At 35.5% G+C, this 22275-nt stretch overlaps 2 protein-coding genes across 3 annotated transcripts; one reads left to right on the forward strand and one right to left on the reverse strand.

The window, feature by feature from the left end:
• Positions 1–3669: 3669 nt before the first annotated feature.
• Positions 3670–4751, forward strand: LOC130728017 (senescence associated gene 20). Its single transcript, XM_057579339.1, has one exon. It carries the CDS (start codon positions 3778–3780, stop codon positions 4249–4251), a length of 474 nt encoding a protein of 157 aa, XP_057435322.1. The 5' UTR covers positions 3670–3777; the 3' UTR covers positions 4252–4751.
• Positions 4752–6238: 1487 nt separating this feature from the next.
• LOC130728018 (uncharacterized) lies at positions 6239–22275 on the reverse strand. 2 transcript variants are annotated; one of them, XM_057579340.1, is made up of 24 exons: positions 21875–22275; positions 21102–21173; positions 20126–20169; positions 19698–19809; positions 19540–19611; positions 19057–19119; positions 18723–18800; positions 18532–18624; positions 18203–18322; positions 14557–14643; positions 14170–14379; positions 14020–14067; positions 13322–13576; positions 12795–12901; positions 11923–12167; positions 11397–11465; positions 11212–11276; positions 10927–11096; positions 10738–10816; positions 9440–9692; positions 8811–8856; positions 7868–7976; positions 6887–6949; positions 6239–6511 (listed from the first exon to the last, which is right to left on the reverse strand). In XM_057579340.1, exons 1-24 carry the CDS (start codon positions 22205–22207, stop codon positions 6431–6433), a joined length of 2874 nt encoding a protein of 957 aa, XP_057435323.1. In that variant the 5' UTR covers positions 22208–22275; the 3' UTR covers positions 6239–6430. The 2 variants fall into 2 exon arrangements, with proteins under 2 accessions (XP_057435323.1, XP_057435324.1); XM_057579341.1 differs by lacking the exon at positions 20126–20169 and having other exon boundaries at positions 21875–21924.

Here is a 22275-nt window from a genome sequence, read left to right on the forward strand (position 1 = left end):
TTTACCAACCATCCACATCATACAAAGCTGACGCATGAACATAATCTTGGGATTGGGAAGCATGAATATTGGCCAAAGGGTCCACCCTGGTAGACGCAGTGCCTAACACATCCAATGCCACCAAGTCATCAGAAACAACAACCTAAAACCCTATTTTCCCTGCCACTCTAAATGACTTTCTTAATCAACCTCTTTTCCTACTAACACAAACACCTGGGCCCTTAAAGGGCTCATTCTCCACATAAGAAAAAAGGAAGAGATGCTCAAACTTTGAGAAAATCATATTGAGAGGAACCTTTGCAAACAGAGTTCTTAAACTTTAGAAATATAACTCTTAGACCTCGACGTTACTCTCCGTCAACATTCCTGGTCCTCCTTCTGTTTTCCGTCGAAAAACTAACGGATTGGGATAAAAAATGCAATTAAGTCAAAAAGTTAATTAAAAAAAAATCCAGAATTGTTCTTCATCTTCATCAAGTTCTTCATCTTCCTTCGTTCATCTACATAAAAAATTCTAGAAATGCAACAAATGTTCATACTCAAACTCAAAAAATCAAAACAACCCAAATCATTACCCTATCCCTCCTTCACATAGCCAAAATCATTATTGAAGACTTGAGTATCACAATTTGAATTTTGGACTCATGATTCGGGGTTAGGGTTTCAATTTTCATAATTGAGATCGAACCATCCCTCTTTCCTTGTCCTTCTCTTCCCTCTCTCTTCTTCTTTTGAATTATTGTGTTGTTGTTGCTCCCATCCTCTTCTTTTTTCTAACTTTATTTTGGTATTTAGGCACGAGGATACATGGATTTTATTTTCTTGATGATGATTTTGGATTGATGATTTATCTCCTGAACCCATCAATTAGAGAGCTTGAAGAAAGAGATCAAGATGATGAAGTTTCCTAGTGTTTTTCAAGTTTAAAGACTGTTTTCATAATAGGAATTCGTGGGGGACAAAAAGTGTTTTTAAGTCGGCTTCGTCTCTCTTCTAATAACGTCTGCGTCATTTAAAATGTGTTACATCAAACAAAAACGGTAGAAATTGACGAAATGACCAAGAATGTAGACGGAGGGGTAACATCGGGGACTACAAGTGCCATTCTTAAACTTTAAGGACTCCATTTGCACAGTAGAAATTCGTGATGAACTAAAAGTGCTTTTAAGTGAAAAACTTTCTAACGCATTTTTTCAGTATACTCTTTGATTGATCACTAATCATATAGATCCGACTCCTAATTTTATAAAAATTTAGGCTTAATTGCACTTTTGGTCCCCCAACTATTGCCTTCCTGTGAAAATCGTCCCCAAACTTCTAAATTAGCAAAAAACGTCCTCCAACTATACATGTCGTTGCACTTTTGGTCTGCCGTTTGCCTTCCTTGAGAAAACTAACGTGAGAAGTTGATGTGACTCCCTCACGTGTGTCTCACGTGACTTTCTTCAGAGAGCTTGATGACTGGACAAGTTACATATTTCTCACGTGACTCTAAAAGGCTCCAACAGTTATGAAATTGCAAACCCTAATTAGACCTGATTACCCCATTTTAGAGTCACGTGAGAAACATGTGACTTGTCCACTCATCAAACTCTCTGAAGAAAGTCATGTAAGACACGCGTGAGAGAGCCACATCAGCTTCTCACGTTAGTTTTCTCACGGAAGGCAAACGACAGACTAAAAGTGCAATGACATGTATGGTTGGAGGACGTTTTTTGCTAATTTTGAAGTTTGGGGACGATTTTCGCAGGAAGGCAATAGTTGGGGGACCAAAAGTGCAATTAAGCCAAAAATTTATTGAAAAGTACACTAAATTTATTAATAACTTAAGATTTATATATTTTAAAATTTTAAATTATTATTTAACTAGTTTTCACCATTTTAGCATCTTCTTAGATAGTAATACCTCCGGTCCTATTTATAAGAAGTAAAGAGAAGAAAAATTGTAATCTTTTTTATAATGCCCTTATTAATTCTAACTATAGTAAAATGTGTCTCATTAACTATTCTTTCTCCTTCCCACTCTCCAACACTAGAACTAAGGGTAATTTTGGAAGTTTATATTGATTTAAGACAAATTTAATATATGCATTTTATCTAATTTAACTACATTTCTTAAATTATGTGAACTATATTTTTTATTTTTATAAATAGGACTAAAGGTAGTACTATTTTTTCGTTGGTTATTAATTCTCTACTTAGAGATCTACTTAAAATTTCAAAAAAGTATTAATGATGTTTTTTAAATGATTCTCTTATGAAAATAATAAATGATGAGAGATAAAATATATAATAGATTTTTTTTATAAGCCAACATATATAATAGATAAAATTGAAACACCTCTTATATATGAGAACTTGCAGGTTCGAGTCAACTTTCTCTTAGAGTGAGGTAAATATAATTTTCTGTGAGTATTTTATTTTTTTAGTCTTTAAAATTTTTCTACCTTGAACACCATCCCTCACTCTAATTTTTTTCATTGAAAATAAAAACAAATTGCGTAATTATTACTCCTCTGTTCCCTTGCCTATCAAAAAAAAAAAACTCATCTGTTCCCTATTATAAGTCACATTTTTTTAGTTTTTATTGTCTCATATATAAGTCACTTTACATTATATATAAAGCATTAATTATATTTTTCATGTTTACCCTCATATTTAATACTCCATATTCAAAGAACTTTCATGTTTCCCAAAATTTTGCTTGATTTCCAAGACCCCTTATAGTTTAAAGATAGTGGAATGTTAATACAGAGAGAGAATTTCATATGAAGGTGATTTTGAAAAGTTTTTTTAAAAAATTACTCCCTCCGTTCCTATATATAAGTCACAAATAACTAATTCTCTTAGAATAAGAAAAGTAGTTACTAGTAATAAATTTGTAAAAAAAATGATTTACTTTCCTAGATTACCCTTATTTACTTTCATATGATTTTCTCTCTCCAAGTTAATACTTCTAAAGTTTATCATCTCTTTCATATTAAATATGAGGGTGAACATGGAAAAAATTATTTAATGCTTCCTAGATATTAGAAAGTGACTTATATTTTGTAACAAATTTTTTTCAAAAAATGTGACTTATAATAGGGAACGGAGGGAGTATAAATTTATTACTTTTAACTAATTTTCTTAATCTTAGAGAATTAAGTAAAAATGACTTATAATAGGGGACGGAAAAGTATAACAGACATGTGCAATTTGGTACGGGACTTTCAAGCGTGGCTACGCTATCTATAAATAACTAAATATTGCTTGCCGGTTCACTGCGAACGAGCTATCAGAATGTTTTTTATTTTATAAGCGAGCTATGAGAATGTAAATTGATAGCTAATTGACAGCTAACTTTCAAGCAGTTATTTTCTCGCCATATTTCAAGTTAGAAATATTGTTCCACATAATTATAAATCATATATAGTGATACACAAATAAAGTTTTGTGCACCAATAAAACACACTTCTATCAAAAATGATAAATAGTGGACCGACAAATTAAGCCTATGGTATGGGCATCGTTTCAAACGTCAAGTATTTATCACAACTTCTAGGAGACTATCCCCACCTTCCAATAATTTCCAACCTCACAAATCAATCAATCTGAACCGTCTATGCTTTCCTGAACCAATAATTATTGCACCAATCATCCCAATATCCAGGCCTATAAAATGTGATAGCACCAAGCCCTCCATTCCATTGGACAAGCAGTGCAAGTTCCAGTCACTATTTATTTCCTACAACCACAAGCCTAGCTGAATAACTCATAAAGTTTGCAGCAGGCAACATGGAAATCAATGCAAAGGTTGAAATCCAAAACAAGGCAACAGTTGAAATGCTCTACAAGGCCCTTTTGGGACAAGAAGGATTAACAATGGACACGGTGGCCAAATTGCTAGCAAGCGACCTTGAGTGGTGGTTCCACGGTCCGCCTCAGTGCCAACACATGATGAGGGTTCTCACAGGTGAAACAGCCCTTAACAAAGGTTTCAAGTTCGAGCCTCGCAGCGTGACAACCATCGGTGACTCCGTGATCACCGAAGGGTGGGAGGGGCAGGCCTATTGGGTCCACGTTTGGACACTGAAAAATGGCCTCATCACTCAGTTCAGAGAGTATTTCAATACATGGCTTGTGGTGAAGGATTTGAGGCCTCCAAGCCCAAGAACCTGGGAAGATAAACAAGATAGCTTCACATTGTGGCAGAGCCAGCCTCGTGACCTATATCGCCGGTCACTGCCTGGACTTGTCTTAGCCATTTAGCTTTTGGCTTATTTGGATCCTTTTTATTCAATTTGTCTTCATCATCTTTCCTTCTCAAATTTGAGTCACTGGTTTTATAAATTTAACGGTCTAAAAAAACTTGAAACTTGAATCATGAACATGGACTGCCATGTTAATTAAGTTTGGAGCATGAGTTTTTTCTACTAGTACATAAAAATCAATTACTCAAATATGAGAAGTTAGTTGGATACAGAACATCTTGATCTCTATCCCATATTTGAGTAATTAATTTTTATGTACCAGTGAAAAAACCAATGCTCCAAATGGTATTCCATGTTCATGATTCTAGTTTCAAGTTTTTTCAGTCGGCAGTTGGAATAGAGACAAGTTGAATTGAGAGGATCAACTTGAACCTGTCATAGTTGAGGTCAATTGCCGGTTTACATGTACTGTAATACTACAATGTACCATAAATTAAGTGGTCCTACTTATTAAACATGTTCAACTCAATAATTAATGCATATATGTATTTGGCACAATCATTTTCTCTTCTATCACCCCCTTTTCTTTTTATACTGTATTTCACTTCATTTTCTATCACATCATGTGTCATTTTTCTTTCTCTTTTCTTCTTATTTTTTGGAGGTGTGAGTAGAATTTGAATGTGAATGAAGTTTTATATTATTTTGGCCTTTGGAGCATGTTATTAATTGTTGAACAAAGTGATTGTCGAAAGGCCAAAGAATGATTAAAAGGACCATGGAATTAAAAACCTAGAATTGAATATAGAAAGCTTTAACGGCATACCTGTGATATTAAATTAAAATTAAATTTGTTCTTGTTCATGTACTGTAAATCCCTAGCTATTTCTTAATTTCCTTCAGTTTGTTGCCTTTTCTCTTCCTTCCTCTACGTTAGAAATTAAATATAAACAAGATATCAAACCATGAGTTCTAAGGGTATGGTTATTTGAAAGGCCTTTCTGATGAATAAGCTGAGAATGTGAGGAAATTGAATCCTAAACGTGAAAGTAAGTTGATATCGTACCACTCTAAAAAGCAAATTAAATATTGATATCTGCATGTGTGTGTGTATGTGTGTTTTACAAATTCCTTCTAGGTATCTTTTGAGGTGTGTGTAGCTCATTTAGCGTATGTGCGTGTATGTTTTTTTCAAATTCCTTCTATATGTATGGGAATACTGTGTACACACCAAAAACAAAGATCTGTGTAGTTTTGCTACAAATTCCTTTTGGGATATCCTTTTGGATATTCCTACCAAAAACTGTACGTATATGGTTAAAACTATGAATAAAGAATTGAGTATTAGCACCTCATGTCGTGACTTAGCATGTAATGGAGAAGTGGTCCCTTCTCAAAGATAGGAGAATACGAAGTTTGTGGAGTTTTTTTTTTTTTTTTGCACTAATGGTTTACATGAGAATTATTAGTTAATATTCTATTATGAACCATTTTTCGTTTGAATACATTTTATTGTTATAATTAAGGAACATTGTATGTTTGAATAAATTTCATGTTATCATTAAGGAACATTGTATTGCAACATTTTGTTTGTGTATGAAAAAAAAAATTCTAAAAACTAACGGAAGGGGCTTACCTGACACTAATAGTTTAGTGACGAAACAGGCCGCGTGGCGTGACACATCATTCAGAAATTAGAAAAAGGGTGGGGGAGATTCGAACTCAGGTCTTCGTAAGTCACAAAACAAACTCTTAATCGGTTGAGCTACATACAAAATTGATATATTTAGCAACATAATTTTATTTATATAATTTATCTTCTTCATTCTTCATTATCATTATCAACTTCATATTTAATTTTTTAAAAATATTTTATATTAAAATAATCGATTTAAAATAATTTTTAGGGACTTATTGCAAAGGATATCTTTTGGGATTATTCTCATGGGAACAATACCCTTTCTTATTACTTGTTGAAACCCTTGCAGTGGACGTACAGTTTTAGTGATATGACCTCACAATTTGTTGTTATCCGACCCTTGAAATGTTGAAAACATGTAAGACTATTTTCATAAATGAGTTTTTAAGTTGGCACAAATTGAAGGAACAAGAAAATAATGAAAAAAAAATTACAATTATAAAGGGCAGGAACTTCCACATTAGAATATGAATGTCATCTGCTGCTACACAACAACTCCCAGTAATAACAGATTGATGAAAGCAGTGTGAGCATTCTTTTACATAGACCTTACAGATCCCAAATCAAGAAGCGTACGGAAGAACTGATGAGGATACAATGGTGGTTGTTCCACCAGTGCCTGACATATGCATAGAATGTTACAGAGTTAGAATCATAAGACTGGAACAAAAATGGTTGTTCTGATGATGTTGTGTCTCATTACTGGAATAAAGATCCTTAATTGGATCTTTTTTATTTTACTTTTATTTCTCAGTTTGGTAGACAGGCTCGTCTTTCCTCATCCACTTAAAATTTAAATAGTAATCAAAGTAAGGTTTCCATTCATGTCATTAGCCTTTGCAATATGCCAACAGCTTTTGTATTCAGTGTAGAATAGTGTACTAATTCAAGCTTTACGCGAATAAAACGCGTACTTCTTGAGTGCCTAGTTGGATAAAAAATAGACAAAACGTGATTATGAAAGAAAAGTAATTATACCATGGCAAGAATTTACCTGATGAATCAGAACAGTGGAAGGTGTCATTCCGGGCACAGTATTTACCTCTATAATCAAAACCTACAAATATTGAAAGTTGTATAGGAATAAGATGATGATAAAGTCATTGAAACACAATTACTGTAGGAGAAGACAAAGTGATGGGGTTTCATTTCAATGAGTTGATGACGACATTATCTTAAGAACAGACACAACGAATTGTAATGCACTTAAACAAGGATGAGTTTTCAACATCAGCTATGAATTATGATTCATTCACACTCAACATTTTTCACTCCATTTCCACTTCACTTTCTATCTACCTCGCTCTTCTCTTTCAATCCCATCACACATCACATCTCTTACTTTCTCTTTCTTTTCTTCCAATCTCTCTCTTCTCTCCACTCCATTTCCACTTAAAATAGATCAGCAGAAAGAAAGGAAACTGTTGATAAATGAATTCTGTTAATGGAATATTGAAATCATCTCTATAGATGAAGCATGTGATAGTTGAGGATATTATATCAACAGTTTTCAAAGGATTTTCAGAACCTTGAAATACATTGAGTCACATGATGCATGTTTTCCAATAAGGCTGTGCTTGTTCGAGTAGATGGTAAATAGACAGGTGAGAAAGAAGGATGAAGTATTTTTCTGCTAATGCTTTTAGTGGTATCGAGCCAGACATTCTGTTAATGCTTTCATTTTCACTCACTGCTGTTTGGTGGAGGGGGAAAAATCAGTTCAATCTTACTTTCATAGAATGGGGTTGCACTCAACTTCCAACCTTTACCAATTTTATTCTTGTATCAAAGCAGGATGAAGTATTTTTCATCACAAATTTTCTACGTTGCCATTCTCCAGCTACTCAGATAAGAATAGCTTCAGTTTCAGGTCGAATCAATAGAAAAATTCATACACCAACTTCAAATATACAACTCTAAACAATTAGGTGAAAGGGAAGGGAGAAAACATTTCCAAACAAGGAATTCAACCAACCTCTCCGTTGTCAACATTGACAAATGCATCAATACGTGAAAATCCTTCTAATTGTAGGGTGTTTGCAATCTGTTCAATATGCTTTTTACATCTCTGCAAAGCTTTCTCACTATAAAGAGAAGAAAAACACAAATACCATTCAGAATTTCTCAAAGAAACTTACCAAATAATTTACTGAGAAATAAGTAGGCCGAGTACACAACATCATTGAGTAGAAAAGAAACAACAGTTATCGAACAGTATAACTGTATAAGCTTTCTGTAAATAATAATTACATGATGGAACACGACATACATCCAGCATTCCAGCTTAATACAAATTAGGAAATCTGCACTCCTTATGAAATTCTGACACTGATTCTTGAAATAGTGTCAAGCATAGGAATGCCAATAGGACCATCCTTAAGAACAACTGATGAAGGATTTATAATTCTAAGCATTGTATTTCAAAAAACCTATAGTGATCAATATTCAAAAGAACAACTGATAGACTCTTTGAAAATTTTGAAAAACCAAACACAAGTGTGTTTCAAGCATCCAGAATATAAACTAAAGAGTTTTATTTTGTTTGTAACATTTAGAAGTCCGTAACCAGTTAATCCATGTCTTATTTTCCCCTACAGATAAAATATTTATTAGATATCCTGATTATGAGACTGAAAATCAGATATATGCTTACAATCTTGACCAACCTATGCGGTACTATAATTGATACCATGTTAGAAAGTATCAACCTTTCAGAAGTTGTACAGGACTTAATCATCAGCAAAGTGTTGATAGAATCAACTCTTCATGACATAGTTATCATCAAAATAGGCCACACACTTGTTAAATATTAAATTCCAATACCATTTAGAATATACTGATAAATCTCAAAAGTACCAGACAGCAATCATGAGCCACACAAAATTTCACCCCCTGAATTCGAAATCTCTATAACATACCTCATGATCGACAACGGAGGTGGAGTCAGATTGATGCCAGTCCCACCTGCCAAGCAATATACAACAGGTAAAGGATATAGATGAGCCATTATAAACAACTACAATTATGACTAGATGATCCATTGTAAAGGATATAGATGCCAGTCCCATTTGCTATAATAAAGTTTGCACGGAGCATTTCTCCATCTAATTTGCCCAGCTTGAAAATCATTAGTGTGAGTCAGACATTCCCATCAATGTCTCCATTTTGAAAGATGGATCGAGGAAAGCGCAGACCATGTGCTATGGTGTGATTCCCAATTTTCAACTCCATAAATTGCTAACACTCATCTGTTGTCTAATTCAACTTGTATTCTATATACTACATCTTAACCAAAAGACCATTTGATTCCAGAGCTTTAAATTATCTTCTTAGAAACCTAACACTACACAAGCACAATTGCTAATTGCTAGCATTATCCTTTATTTCCAACTTTTGCTCGCTTCAACTCAATATGGAAATACTACAAGTGTGATTGATTTTAACTAATATAAGTAACCTAAGGAAACCTGAAAAGGCCATGCTAATTGCAATTATCTTTTTATAAACCAGGTTACAGTTAAATCTACATAATTCGGTGGAGACCAACCTTGGAATTTCTCCTCCAATGACAAAATATCGCCAGTTTCTTTGACGGTTACACTAGGACTTAGCGAGTGCATTGATCCACGTTTTCCTATGACACCAACTGTTATTTCCACCCATCTACTGTGCCCTTTCCACATGAGGTCATGCCCAGTCTCCTTAAATTTGGATGTCACAACTATTTCATCTGTCTCTACGAAAGGTTCAAAGATCAAGAGCTCCGGAGGAGGGTTTGGCATCTCAATTATACTATGCGCCTGTACGTCAATCAAAAAGCAAGAGACCAAATATCACTAAATCAAAAGTTCAAGAGCCCATCCATAGTGCCAATTAAATAACAATTACAACACATGAATGTAAGTTTATCTGAGTTTTCAGGCTATAGAGAACAAGAATGCAGAAGAATTCATGATATTCAATAGTTCAGCACCAGAAAGGAAAGCAGAGCCAGAACTCCTTACTACCAGAAAATGTCGTAGAAGCACCGGAATGGAAAACAGCAACCAAAGAAGAAATGTGTGAAAAAAACAAACCAAGAAACTCTACAAAGATTCCACAGCTTAGGAAGGGCCCACCCCACTAAAATAGTTTTATTGCCTGCCCTTACTCTCCAGTACACTGGTCCTCTTTTATCACTCCACATCTGTTCTGTTAGGATTCTTGACTTTTCTCTTTCTTCCAACTGACCGACTCAACATCCTCATGATTCATATTTTTCTCTCCTAGGACCCTAAGTATCTCCTCTTTTGGTCCTTTATCTATGGGATATGGGGCCAATAGGTTGATCATAATGCACTATTTGCTAAGTTGTTAGCAATAAAATATACTTTGGATGGGTACAACAAATGGAAAAGTGTTAAGAGTTAGTTTATGACATGGTATCAGAGTCTCTATGATCATGTGGTGTACCGTTTGATCCTTACCCCCCTCATTCTTCTAATAAGAAGTTAAATTCTAGCACCAGGTAGGTAGGTATGCGCAATGTCTACGACTCAACACTAAAGAGCTCTTGCAAGAGGGGACATGTTAGAAATATAATAAATCATGTGACTTAACATAACAACTTAAACTTTTGAGATAGATAGTTATGACAGAAAATACATATGAAAGCCACACCATTAATTAGTCATCAGCATTCAGCAAATCCTTTTTCTTCTTCCATCCTCTCCCATCCCTTCTGACCTCCCTCATATATGGCATAAGAGATAGAATATTCACTCCACTCTAAAGTCTAAACTGATAACCCTAATTCCTCAAAAATGAGATATTGATGACTACATGATGTTATTGCTGTTCCTATACCTTTGAAAAGCTATTTGGAGGAATCCTTAGTAGACAATCCTCCAGAGCTTTGACATATATTGCAAGGTCGTCGGAACAGCTGCAAAAAAATAGAATGAGCAAGTATTAACCATTAATCCCTTATAAGCACATGCAACATTTGATGACCTGTAAACCACTGATAACATGAAAAAAAAAGTATGAATCTACCATAGCCTTGCAACCCCAGTTGAGCATCCATCTCTTGTTGGCTTGACACATAATGTTTCACACTGTAGCTTTTGGGTGAGGTCATGCCATATATCAGTTATGGGCTTATCAAACAGATCATCTTTTCTCCTGACATCCTTATTTATGGTAAGAACTCCAAAATTTGCAAGCTTTCAGTAACAGAATATTGGAAGGCACAGTCAGAGAAAAATGTCAAATTAAGAAACTAATGTAAGAGGAGTGTTTATCTTTAATGGAAAACAAATTTGAATTAGTGAAACGTACATGCTTTAAAGCAACAGATGTTGCAACTTTGTCCATACAAATCTTTGATGCCATTGCACCAGGACCTTCAACAGAAGATAAGAGGAGAAAAAGGATATTACAAATTTAAAAATTAAATAAAAACTAAGTAGTGGATACCATTACACCTAATAGTCTAGTATATTAAGTGTACATTACAAACAAACCTGTGTAAGGAACTCCTTCAGTATCCAACAAAGATTGAATTGTACCATCTTCTCCAATGCCTCCATGTACTATAAAGGCAAGAATGAAAATCATAAAGGCATACATAAGCATTTCATAACCTGCGTTGCTTGAAATTCACTCTATACAATTAAGATGTTAGAGAACAGTTAAAACATTGTGTCCTATTCAGGTCAGTTATCACTATTTAAACAAACAATGAGAGCCTTTTAAATAGATTATCCATTTGACTATTATTGACTTTACCTCATGGCCATACCCAAAACTGTTTTCCCCTATAACCTTTATGGGCCCGACTTAAAAAATAAATAAACAAATAAATAAATAAAACACATTATCAACTTGAAACATTACATCAGAATTCAGATTAGATATTGGTCAAGGTAATGTATGAAGTACAAGAAATGCATCTCCAATGAATATAAATAGTGAATAGGAAAAGCTCTTATCATGTTTCAACAAAGAAATTGAAGTTTAATCACAAGGAAACACTTTTGCTTTTAATACCTGCAATAAAAACTGTTGCCTGGACTTCCTTGGCTGACTTGATCCACTGCCTCAAAGAAAACTTCATAGGCAGTTCATCAGCAATATCAAATCCTGTAAACCAATTGTGATCCTTCAAACCCTCCATGAGTTCATTCACGACTTTCTTTCGTAGGTTAGATGTTAGTGCAGCCCGATCTGGTTCAATTGCTTCTTTGCATGCAGCAAGAACCTCTTCCGTAGTATGTCGTAGCACAAGAGAATATCTATACAAAAATAATGAGCATTGTTATTAATCCTAGCTAGTAGCAACTTTATGAAAAGGTCACGTGCATGATCACAGAATCAACTCATGTATTGCTGATCATAGATTGAGGGCATATGTCACGCTACATAAGATACATTGTTGATTTTAATCTGGAATGTACACATGATTGGATGCATCTCTGGATTACAAGTTACAAGTACAAATTCTTATTCCTATTCTGAAAAATGAAAATGTTACTTTATTGAGCACAAAATGGTTTAAGAGATCCATGCATGCAATAAAAAATAAAAGGAAAATCCAACACCTATCATCACTACTTCAGGGTAGAAAATTGCAAGCAGAATATGGCAAGCTATTAAATGAATCTCCAAGAATGGTTTATGATCTCTGACACACCTCCTCAGGAAAACTTCCTTTGGTTTGAAGTGTACAAGATCACTTTTACTGATGTCGAAATTTAATTTAAATATGAAAAATGAGGGTGGCAAAGAAGATCAAACTTGACAATGTAGCCACTGAGACTTTGATATTTCTCTAAACAACTAAAAAATAAACAAGTTACCATATGTAAGTTCAGAAATCAAGGACAAATTCCGAGGAAGAGAAGAAAAGGAACAATACTTACGGTAATGACCAAATTGTTCTATCCCTTACATCATCAGCCTTCTTTACCATATCGACATTAGACTCATACTCACTTGTTGAGGCAAGCAAAAATGGAGTTACCTCAAGCTGTAAGAACAATGATTTTAGTCTCTGGCATAGTATATAGATTCCATGTTATTTAGAAATGAGAAATTTTATCAACAGCTCAAATATAAACCAAAGTATCACATTTATGAAAACACTTCTACTCTAAAATAACCACTGCACCACTTCCTTCGAAAACTAAGAGGGCTCGAATAAGTTTCTTATCTTTGGGACATCATGTTATATGATGATTCTGAAGGCATGAAAACATGCAAAAACTCAACAAAATATGTACGAAAATGTGAAATAAATGCTTATACATCGATTTCCTTAAAACTTATAAAAATAAGTAATTAAATAAAAATTAACTAGGAGAGCATGATTAATTTCAGCAGATCGACTACAAAAGTATTATATAAACTGAGCAGTAACTCGAAGGCCTTCTTGATTGTGGAAACTTACATCATGGAAGGCTAACAAATTGAGCCAGACATTTGTACCACTCATGAGAGATACTTGACGTTCTGATGTGTCTCCTCCAAAAATGACAAAAACTTTTCTAGCTCCTTCAGGAAAAGGAAATGACTTGTTGAGCTCGAAAGATTTTGACCTAGTTGGAACCTGACCTGATATTCCACTATCTGATGCAAGATTTGGAAATCTCAAGCAAGCATGGCGAACAACGCTCCTAAGGATGTTTTTATGAGAAAAACCAACCTGTATATTATAAATAGAGTTTTCCGGCAGTGAATAATATGAATTATCCATGCATAAAAAAGCGAAACAAAAATATTAAGTTCTAGAAGTGCTTATATTGTGAATGTCATGTTCAAAGAAAATCCTGCTAGCAATGTATAAGATAGCATGACAATAAACAGAATATTTAGTCACTAGAAGCAGAGAAATCAGTAGTACACTGCTGAACTTTAGTTGTTAGATATGTATTTCAAAAATGAGGCAGCTCCGGTACAATCGCCGTTAAAATAAATAACCCACATGCTAAGATGAGAAGGTCATTTTAAAAGAAAAGAGAAATGGAAAACATACGCATACAGACCAATTACAGACATATGTAAGTACGACAGTAAAATACCTTATGAAAATATAAGAGACTGCGATATTTAATACAAGAAGTGTGATGCAGACAGATCAAGAAGTACCTTAGAAGCTTGCTGAAATAGAAAACTGGTTTGTTCCATACCACTGATCTGAATCATGCAATGAATATAATATTTAGCACTACTTTATGACAAACATTAATGATAAAATGATATTATCCATATTCCACCCAGGAAAGAAAATCATCTCACCAGGTTAATGTCAGTGAATAATATGGTACCAGCTTCAGTCCTTCCAAACTCATTTTCTGAACATGATAACTTAGAATCTGAATTAGGCAAAAACCATCCATCAATTCGTGCAAAATCTTGCAGGCAAAGCCGTTGAAATATCAGAGATGCCCCTTTGCGAATATTGTCAATTACATCTAAAGGAAATCGGGGTGGAGTGTGGTAAGCAACCTGTGAATATATTTCATCTAATTAGAAAGTCACAAGTCGGTATATTCTGAAATAAAATATTCATTACTGAGATAAGAAAAAACAAAAAGACATTTCATGCACTATTTATAAGATCAAGATCATCAAGCACGTGCAGTGCATATTGTGTGAATGTATAACACAGAAATTACTACTGACCTGTTGGGTTGGAAGGTACTTCCTGCGATAATTAAATATTGCATCATTTTCTTTCACATCATTTGCACCAAGGAATTGAAGCTCCACCTGTTCATCTAAAGTACACTATTAACTGCTAAGTAGAAATATTCAGTAAGCAATGCCAATTACAATTGACATGTACAAAATATTTAAGTAATTTCATGTCAACATTGTGATAGGAACTCAAGGGTTTGGGGTTAGTTAGTTAGTTAGTTATACTTAGTGAGTTAGTTAGAATGTTGTTGAGGCATTTAGCCTATAAATAACAGACATTAGAGAGTTAGGGGTATCTTTGTATTCAGTTAGGAATTGGGTTTAGAGAGAGAAGTGGTTCTCTTTCTAGGGTTAGAGAGGGTGTTTGGTATCCCTTTCTCTTGTATCTTTCCCCTAGTTTCCAATTGGGAATTAGGTTTTCTATCAATAAAAATCAGGTTTCCATCATTGGTATCAGAGCACCATCCTGGTGCCTGAACCACGACAATCCTGGGCTGCACAAGAGGAAAGGAGAAGAATGGCAAGTTCAGAAGTTGTTCAGGAAAACCAAGAATTGAGAGCGAGGATGGAGTCAGTGGAGGCTATCACCGGGAAGAACGAGTTCGTACTAGCGGCGGTGGCGAAGAAAATGGGGGTGCGACTTGTTGCAAATCCTGATCTTGAGAAAGAAATCTCAAGATTGGAGAACAAATTGCGAGAACTTGAAGAGAGGAGAAAACAGAGGGAACAAGAAAGAAGAGAAGCAGAGGCATCGCAGATGGAATCTGATGTCAGGTCGGAGGAAAAGTTAGCGGCAGCAAAGGAGATTCTGGAGAAACCAGAGGTTGCAGTGATGGCTAACCAATCGACACCCGTTGATCATGAAGCGGCAGAGACAGAGCGTGTAGCGGCGGCGGTATCGCCAGCGAATTTGGAAACCGCGACGGAGACAGTTTCAGCAGTGGTGAAGGCGACTCAGAAATCCATTCTTGAAACAGATAGAGAATCAGAAACGGCGGCGGAAGAAGACGCTACGGTGGATGAGCAAGCGTATGAAACAGAGGGGGTTTTCACCTCTGAGATGAAGCAACTCAATCTTGAAGTAGCGGAAGACAATCGGGTAACAGAGGAGGAGAGGGAGAAGGAATTGGGGTCGACATCAATGGCGGAGAAAAACCTGACCTTTGATACAGAGGTTGAAGGAAGAGATGGTTGGGAGAAGTTTGGATGGAAGATCCATCAGCAACCGATGATGGAGAAACACATCCATCTCCGGCCACCGACGCTGAAAGGAGGAAAGGCCAAGGTGTCGCCAGTGGCGGAGACCCGACAACCACAGAAGATGCAATCGCTTCGACGGCCGCCACCGAAACCGCCGCACGTCGGGGTGAGAGTGTTGCATGCAGGAGGATCGTTGAATCGACATCCTTGCAGGCAGGAGGAGGCAAAATGGTCACTGGCGAAACCACCGGATTTGTTTGGTCCGCCGGGTTTATTGGGAGGTGACAGTTCCGACTTGGCGCTGCTGGCTCAGTCGTGCTGTGAAGGAGGTGGTGTGATAGTGACATTGCATTGGCTCCCAAGTGCCAAAAACCTTATGCGGTGGCCACTGAAGGTAGACACGAGGCAGGAAGAAAAAGTGGTGCTGGCAACACATGACACAAGCAAAGACAAGTGTCCCACTGGAGTGATTTTCTACAACAGCAGCAACGTTTATGAAATGGGAAAAAGGTATGCACATGTTTTTGGTAGATTGGGCCAAGCACAACTTAGGATAAAAAGAGGGTCTGTTGATTGTATTGTTAAATGGGTTGCTATCCAACTTCTTACTGGATTGGGGAACATTGTGGAAGACAAATTTCTGAGAATAATAGGCCTTGCATGTTTCAATTGGGAAATCAAGAGAAAGCTACAAAGAGGGTTTATTCAAACCTGGAATTGTTTTCCCAATTACTGTTTGTTCCTAATAGCTGGGAGTCTTACCAAAGTTCCAGATTTTTCAGTGTGTCAGGGTGCTGTTCTGAATGTAATGGGATTCTGTATCTGGTGTATCAAAGCAAGCTTGAAGGAGATGGGTGAGCTATGTGAGTTCCTTCTGATGTGTCAAAATGGTTTGGTAGCAACCCAGGTCAATGTTGAAAATTTGACAGCAGGAGAGAATTATCACTACTTGGGCTCATGGGGCCAAGACCAGCTTGACATGGATTTTGGAAATCAAAGTAGAAAAACTGAATTGTGTTTGGACTCCATTGGGTATCAAATTGATTTGGAAAATATTAGTTTGGAGGGGTTTTCTTTTGATGATTTCTATGGCTTGCTATTCCAATTGGTGGTGGTCACCAATTCATCCATGGTTGTGATTATCTGCTTCATGCACTGGGATCCAGGAGGAAACATGAATTGTCACTTTTGGATCTTTGGCATAGCTGTATTTGAGATTGTTCATTGTTGTAGCTTGTATTTTGTTACAGCCACAATTGCAAGGGAAGGGGAGGATTGTGCTATTTGTATTCAACCCATACAGTTGCAACCTTCTGAATTAATGTCATTTGAGAAGACATCCAATCAGCATTTGTTGGCTAGTTTTGGGAAGATACCTGCCACTTCTTTCATGTTGGGATTTGCTTTTAAAAATGCTGCAACAGTGCTATTTCAACCTCTTTGCATCAACGGGAATTTCTGCTACTTGTTTTTCCAGCAATGGTACTTATGCCACATTAGTTTCAGCAGGACAGTGAAGATTTCCCCCAAGTCATACATGTTTTGGACTTTTTGCTTTCGGCTATGGGCCCTGGGTGGAAGATGTGATTACCACTCTTGGGAGTTTGGAATAGCAGTTCAGGAATTTGTCACTTTTGTATAGTAGGCCTACTTGTTCACTGTTTTAGTTTGCTTTTTGTTCCTCACCTTGAGGACAAGGTGAATTTTCAGGGGGGGGGAGTATTGATAGGAACTCAAGGTTTGGGGTTAGTTAGTTAGTTAGTTATACTTAGTGAGTTAGTTAGAATGTTGTTGAGGCATTTAGCCTATAAATAACAGACATTAGAGAGTTAGGGGTATCTTTGTATTCAGTTAGGAATTGGGTTTAGAGAGAGAAGTGGTTCTCTTTCTAGGGTTAGAGAGGGTGTTTGGTATCCCTTTCTCTTGTATCTTTCCCCTAGTTTCCAATTGGGAATTAGGTTTTCTATCAATAAAAATCAGGTTTCCATCACATTGACAATCATTATTATTAGGATGTTTCACTCAGTAAAGAATAGAATAAGTACTCCATCCCAAACCTATATTTCGTTATTGGTATACCAAATTAGATCGGAATAGGAAAAATAAATTGTTTTATGACAAAATTAAATATGGTGGTTGTGGTGGAAGTGTGCACAGGGTGGTGGGAGAGGATATTATGTCAATTTTAGAGAAAACAGTGTCAAAAGGTAATTCCAATCTATCTAGTGGGAACCATTCCATTCAACTTTAGAGGGAATGGTGAAATCTGCATCCCCTAATAAATGCCCATTCACATTCCAAAGTTTTTCAAACCCTCATTACATTGAACCAAACAGGAACTGATACTTTCTGCAGTTTGTATAAAAAATTTAGAAGTGCAGATTTGCAGTGAATGAACAAGAAAACTCATGGGAAAAAATAGAGAACATACCTCAGTAGGTAGTAGGACAACAGGACAACAATCTGAACCAGATCCTACATCAAGGACAATGGCTGTAAACTCACTCCCGCCTTCAAGAAATATTTCTATTAACACTTTATTGTCAATCCCCTATCACATTCAAAATCAATGACCATTACCAAAAGTTAACATATATTAAGAGAGGTAATATTTTCTACTTAACAGTTAACATACTTCTAGTCAATATGTATTCCCTCTGTATTTTTCTTTACAACCATTCTACTTGATTTGTCTGTATATTTGTTTACAGTATTACAAAGTGTCCACTCCTATTCAAGGGGAAAATTTAATGAAAATACCTCAGTCATAATTTCATTGGCTTTTACAAGAGAATCGTTCACACCGTATGCAACTCCAACACCAATGCTTGACCCTCCTCTTGTTGGTTTTACCTGAGACATCAAATTTAAAAACATCAATAAGCATAATAACATGCTTCACTATTAGGAACAAGGAATCTCAAATGACTGAACCACATCACGTGCCATACCACTACTTTCCCCAAGTCAGGGTCCAGCTGGTGTTTCCTAAACCACTCTGATAGTTCTGATTCGTCTGTTTTATGCCCCTATTTGACATCATAATGTTATGAAGTCTTATAGTACATAAATAAGAAAAAAGAGATGAATTGATGTTTAAAGACAGAAAACACTTCCACAAACAATTAAATGTGGATAAATCTAATACAAAAAAAAAACTTTGTAACATTAAGATTGCAGCACCCAATTGTACGTTTAAAAACATTAGAAGATACGCACTTATGTAACAAAGAATTGGTCATAATTACAAGGTGACCATTAACCTTGTCAAAACACAATTTTCACCTGAACCAAGAAACTGGGCACTGTTACGAAGCCATGCTTCCTGAGCTCCAATGATGCTTTATACTGGCAATAATTTTAAGGGAAAAAACTTAGTACCAGAGGTATAGTCAAACTAGTAGGTCACAAAAGTATAATAGAGAAGATAAAGGCAGTGTAAAGTAAATTGAGGATGTCTCAGTTTTAAGAGTTTCCATATAGTTTTTCCCCATAACTTTCTCACATACCACAGTCAGCATCCAAAACTAAATTTTGTATCATCTCAATGCTCAATGAGGCTTTTAAGCATATTTCAGGAAATTTCAAATCGTGTAATTCTTATTAAATGATGATTATTAAATTCTATAACCTAATCTAACTATGATGGGAATGAAAATGTAAACCATTTTTGGAGCTCAAATATGTAGGTGCATTCCAGTTATGATAAAGAGACCAAAATACATGAACAAGAACAAACAAGAGAGAGAAAAAATGTATTCCCTGTACCTTGTCAAATGCTTGGCAGCACTCTTTCGATCCTGTGCCAACATATGGAACATTATACTTTTCTAGCAATTCCTAGAGATATATAAACATTAGAAATGTCATTCATGATCACAAATTCTCATGATAACCTCCAACAGAACCTTATATATATACAGCACCTGAATCCGGCCATCTTCACCAAATTGACCATGTATAACTGGAAAGACTATGTCCACAGATGTAGCTAGATGCTCTGCCATGTCATCCAAAGTCGAGAAACTTTGGGCAAGGCTGAAAATTTAACAAATGACCAGTTTTACTCTTTCAATTTAAGATGCAAATTATACCATAGTATATCTTATGAGTATCTATTTCATGCTCTGAAGAGAAAATTATTAAATTACATAAAAGGAAGTACTAGTAAAAGTATTTTCATTTGAGGAACAGTGAAACACAACACAAATGATTGATTGAATCATTGAATGATCATTATTAACCACTTCTAGAAAGTCACTAACCAGTTGTGTGGCTAGTTATTGTTGAATTGGAGATATTTTTACCAAGACTTCCTTTAGTAGTTTTACCTAATTTGGAAGGGTTTACTGACCTTTCTAGTTTAAAATCAAAATCAGCAGGGGTGTTGGAATATACCTGTCAACAAGATATTTAAATAAGAAAAACGACTTGGATAGGAGAAACAACTTTTCTTTTTCCATTTTAATTTGCTTTTCGCTTTTCCCATTTCACTTTTGACCAGGAAATTGAAAACATAACAGTAGAACTGTAGAAGCCATGGCCTTAGAGTTTTAACAGATAAATGTGATCAATTCAGTAATAGATCGTTGAAACAACACCTTGAGCAAAAAAGTAATTCATGCACCCAAAACTTGATTGGTAGAACTAGAGAAAGGAAAAAAACTCACCATTTATAAGAATACAAGACATAACCAAGCCAAAAGTGATATTCAAATTTTGTAACATCACTGGGATTGACCAGGAATTATATATAAGAAAATTTTATTAAGTTGGGAATGCGTATTTCTAGTGATATTTCTGAAGAACAAAGAAGTACAAGTATGCCGATATTGAATCTAATTCAACTAATATTTTGCCATGTATAGTGTTGAAACTTGAAAGTTGAACCTATATATTGTCAGTCTAAGTGAGACTTGTCTAGCCTTGTATTGATTCAAGTTTTCCAACATCTGGAATCATATATACACAGATTGAGCATCATTCAGATCAGAACTTCTCATTGCTATATATGTCCATCTTCTTAGGGTCTGTTTACTGTTAGAAAATATTTTTATTTCTTTCATTTCCAGTTTTCGCTTTAAATTACAAAAACTGTTCTTATTTTCAATTCGTTTCATGTTTCAAAGTTTTGTATGGAAAACAATGAAAGAATAGTTGTTTTCATATTTTCCTGTTTGGAAACAGAATATAAAGTAATCATAAGGTGGCATTTTTGGAATAAAAACTGAAAATAGAAACCAAACAAGCCCTTAGTGAAAAACTATAGTTAAATCAACCTAAAAAAAGAGCCCATGCAGCACAATTTTGGAAACATATATCATACTAACCTGAGCAGAAGAAATTGCAAATGCGTTGAGATTGATATCAATATAATAGCAGCTCACATGTATATCATCTCCCTGTCATATAATACAAAAAAATTGAGATCAATAAATAAGAAATGACCAAATGAAACAGAAAACACCCCAGAGTTAGTTCTAAAATAACAATAGCCTCTTTGTGTTACTTCATAAAAACTAAAAACTACTTTCTTTACTTCCTTGTTTTGCAAGTACAAGAGACAAAACAAAAAGGGGTAACCTAACTAATAATTTCCTTCTGAATTGACAAGAAACTAGTAATTAAAGAAAGAACAAAATTAAATCCTAAGAGTTTCCTATTTTCATTTTGACTGAAATACATTTTTGGTCCCTATAGTTATGGAAATACGTGATTTTGGTCCCTATAGTTTCAATTGCTCAATTTAAGTCCACATACATTTAAAATTGTCCAAGTGTTTATTTGTCATTCAATAACTTACAAAATAAATGGACATATATCACATTTTTTGATGTGTAATATATATCGTCTAAGCTTGTCATTCACATAAAATATTATGATCAACATCAACCTTCTTGTTAGTTTTGGATGACTAATCAACATTTAGACTAATATTGTTCAATTTTGAAAGTAAAGGGACTTACAAACTACAGGGACCAAAATCACACATTTATGAAACAATGAGGATCAAAAGTGTAATTAAGCTTTCTTTTGGTACAAACTTGTAAGAGTTCCTACAATCTAATATTTAAAAATAAAATAAAAAACAGAAAATATATACCTGCAAGTGATCAAGAACTGATCTAGCAGAATTGAGAGAAATCCCTCGTTCAGCAGAAGGACCACCGCAGATGAGACCAACCTTCAGCACCCTCCCTTCTTCCTTCGTTTTCTCAACGCCACCGTCAACGACCACCACCTCACGTGCGGAAGCACGTGCAATGGAAGGAGTGGCACGGCACGTGCGCAGCTCGTGCTTCAGTCCGAAGCGTCTGAGGAAGATGGGGGCTGATGACAGAGCGCGAGTAGCAGCAGTAGCGCCACCGTGCACGGCGTCGCTGCGGCGGAGAAGGACGGAGATGGAGGAAATGCCGGCAATTGATGACGTGGCCATGATGAAAGGGAAGAAAGGTGTTGTCGTTGAGAAGAACAAAGGTTGACTGACAAGTGCAGTTAGAGTGA

This window comes from Lotus japonicus, chromosome 1, assembly GCF_012489685.1.
Source record: "Lotus japonicus ecotype B-129 chromosome 1, LjGifu_v1.2".
Taxonomy (NCBI): domain Eukaryota; kingdom Viridiplantae; phylum Streptophyta; class Magnoliopsida; order Fabales; family Fabaceae; genus Lotus; species Lotus japonicus.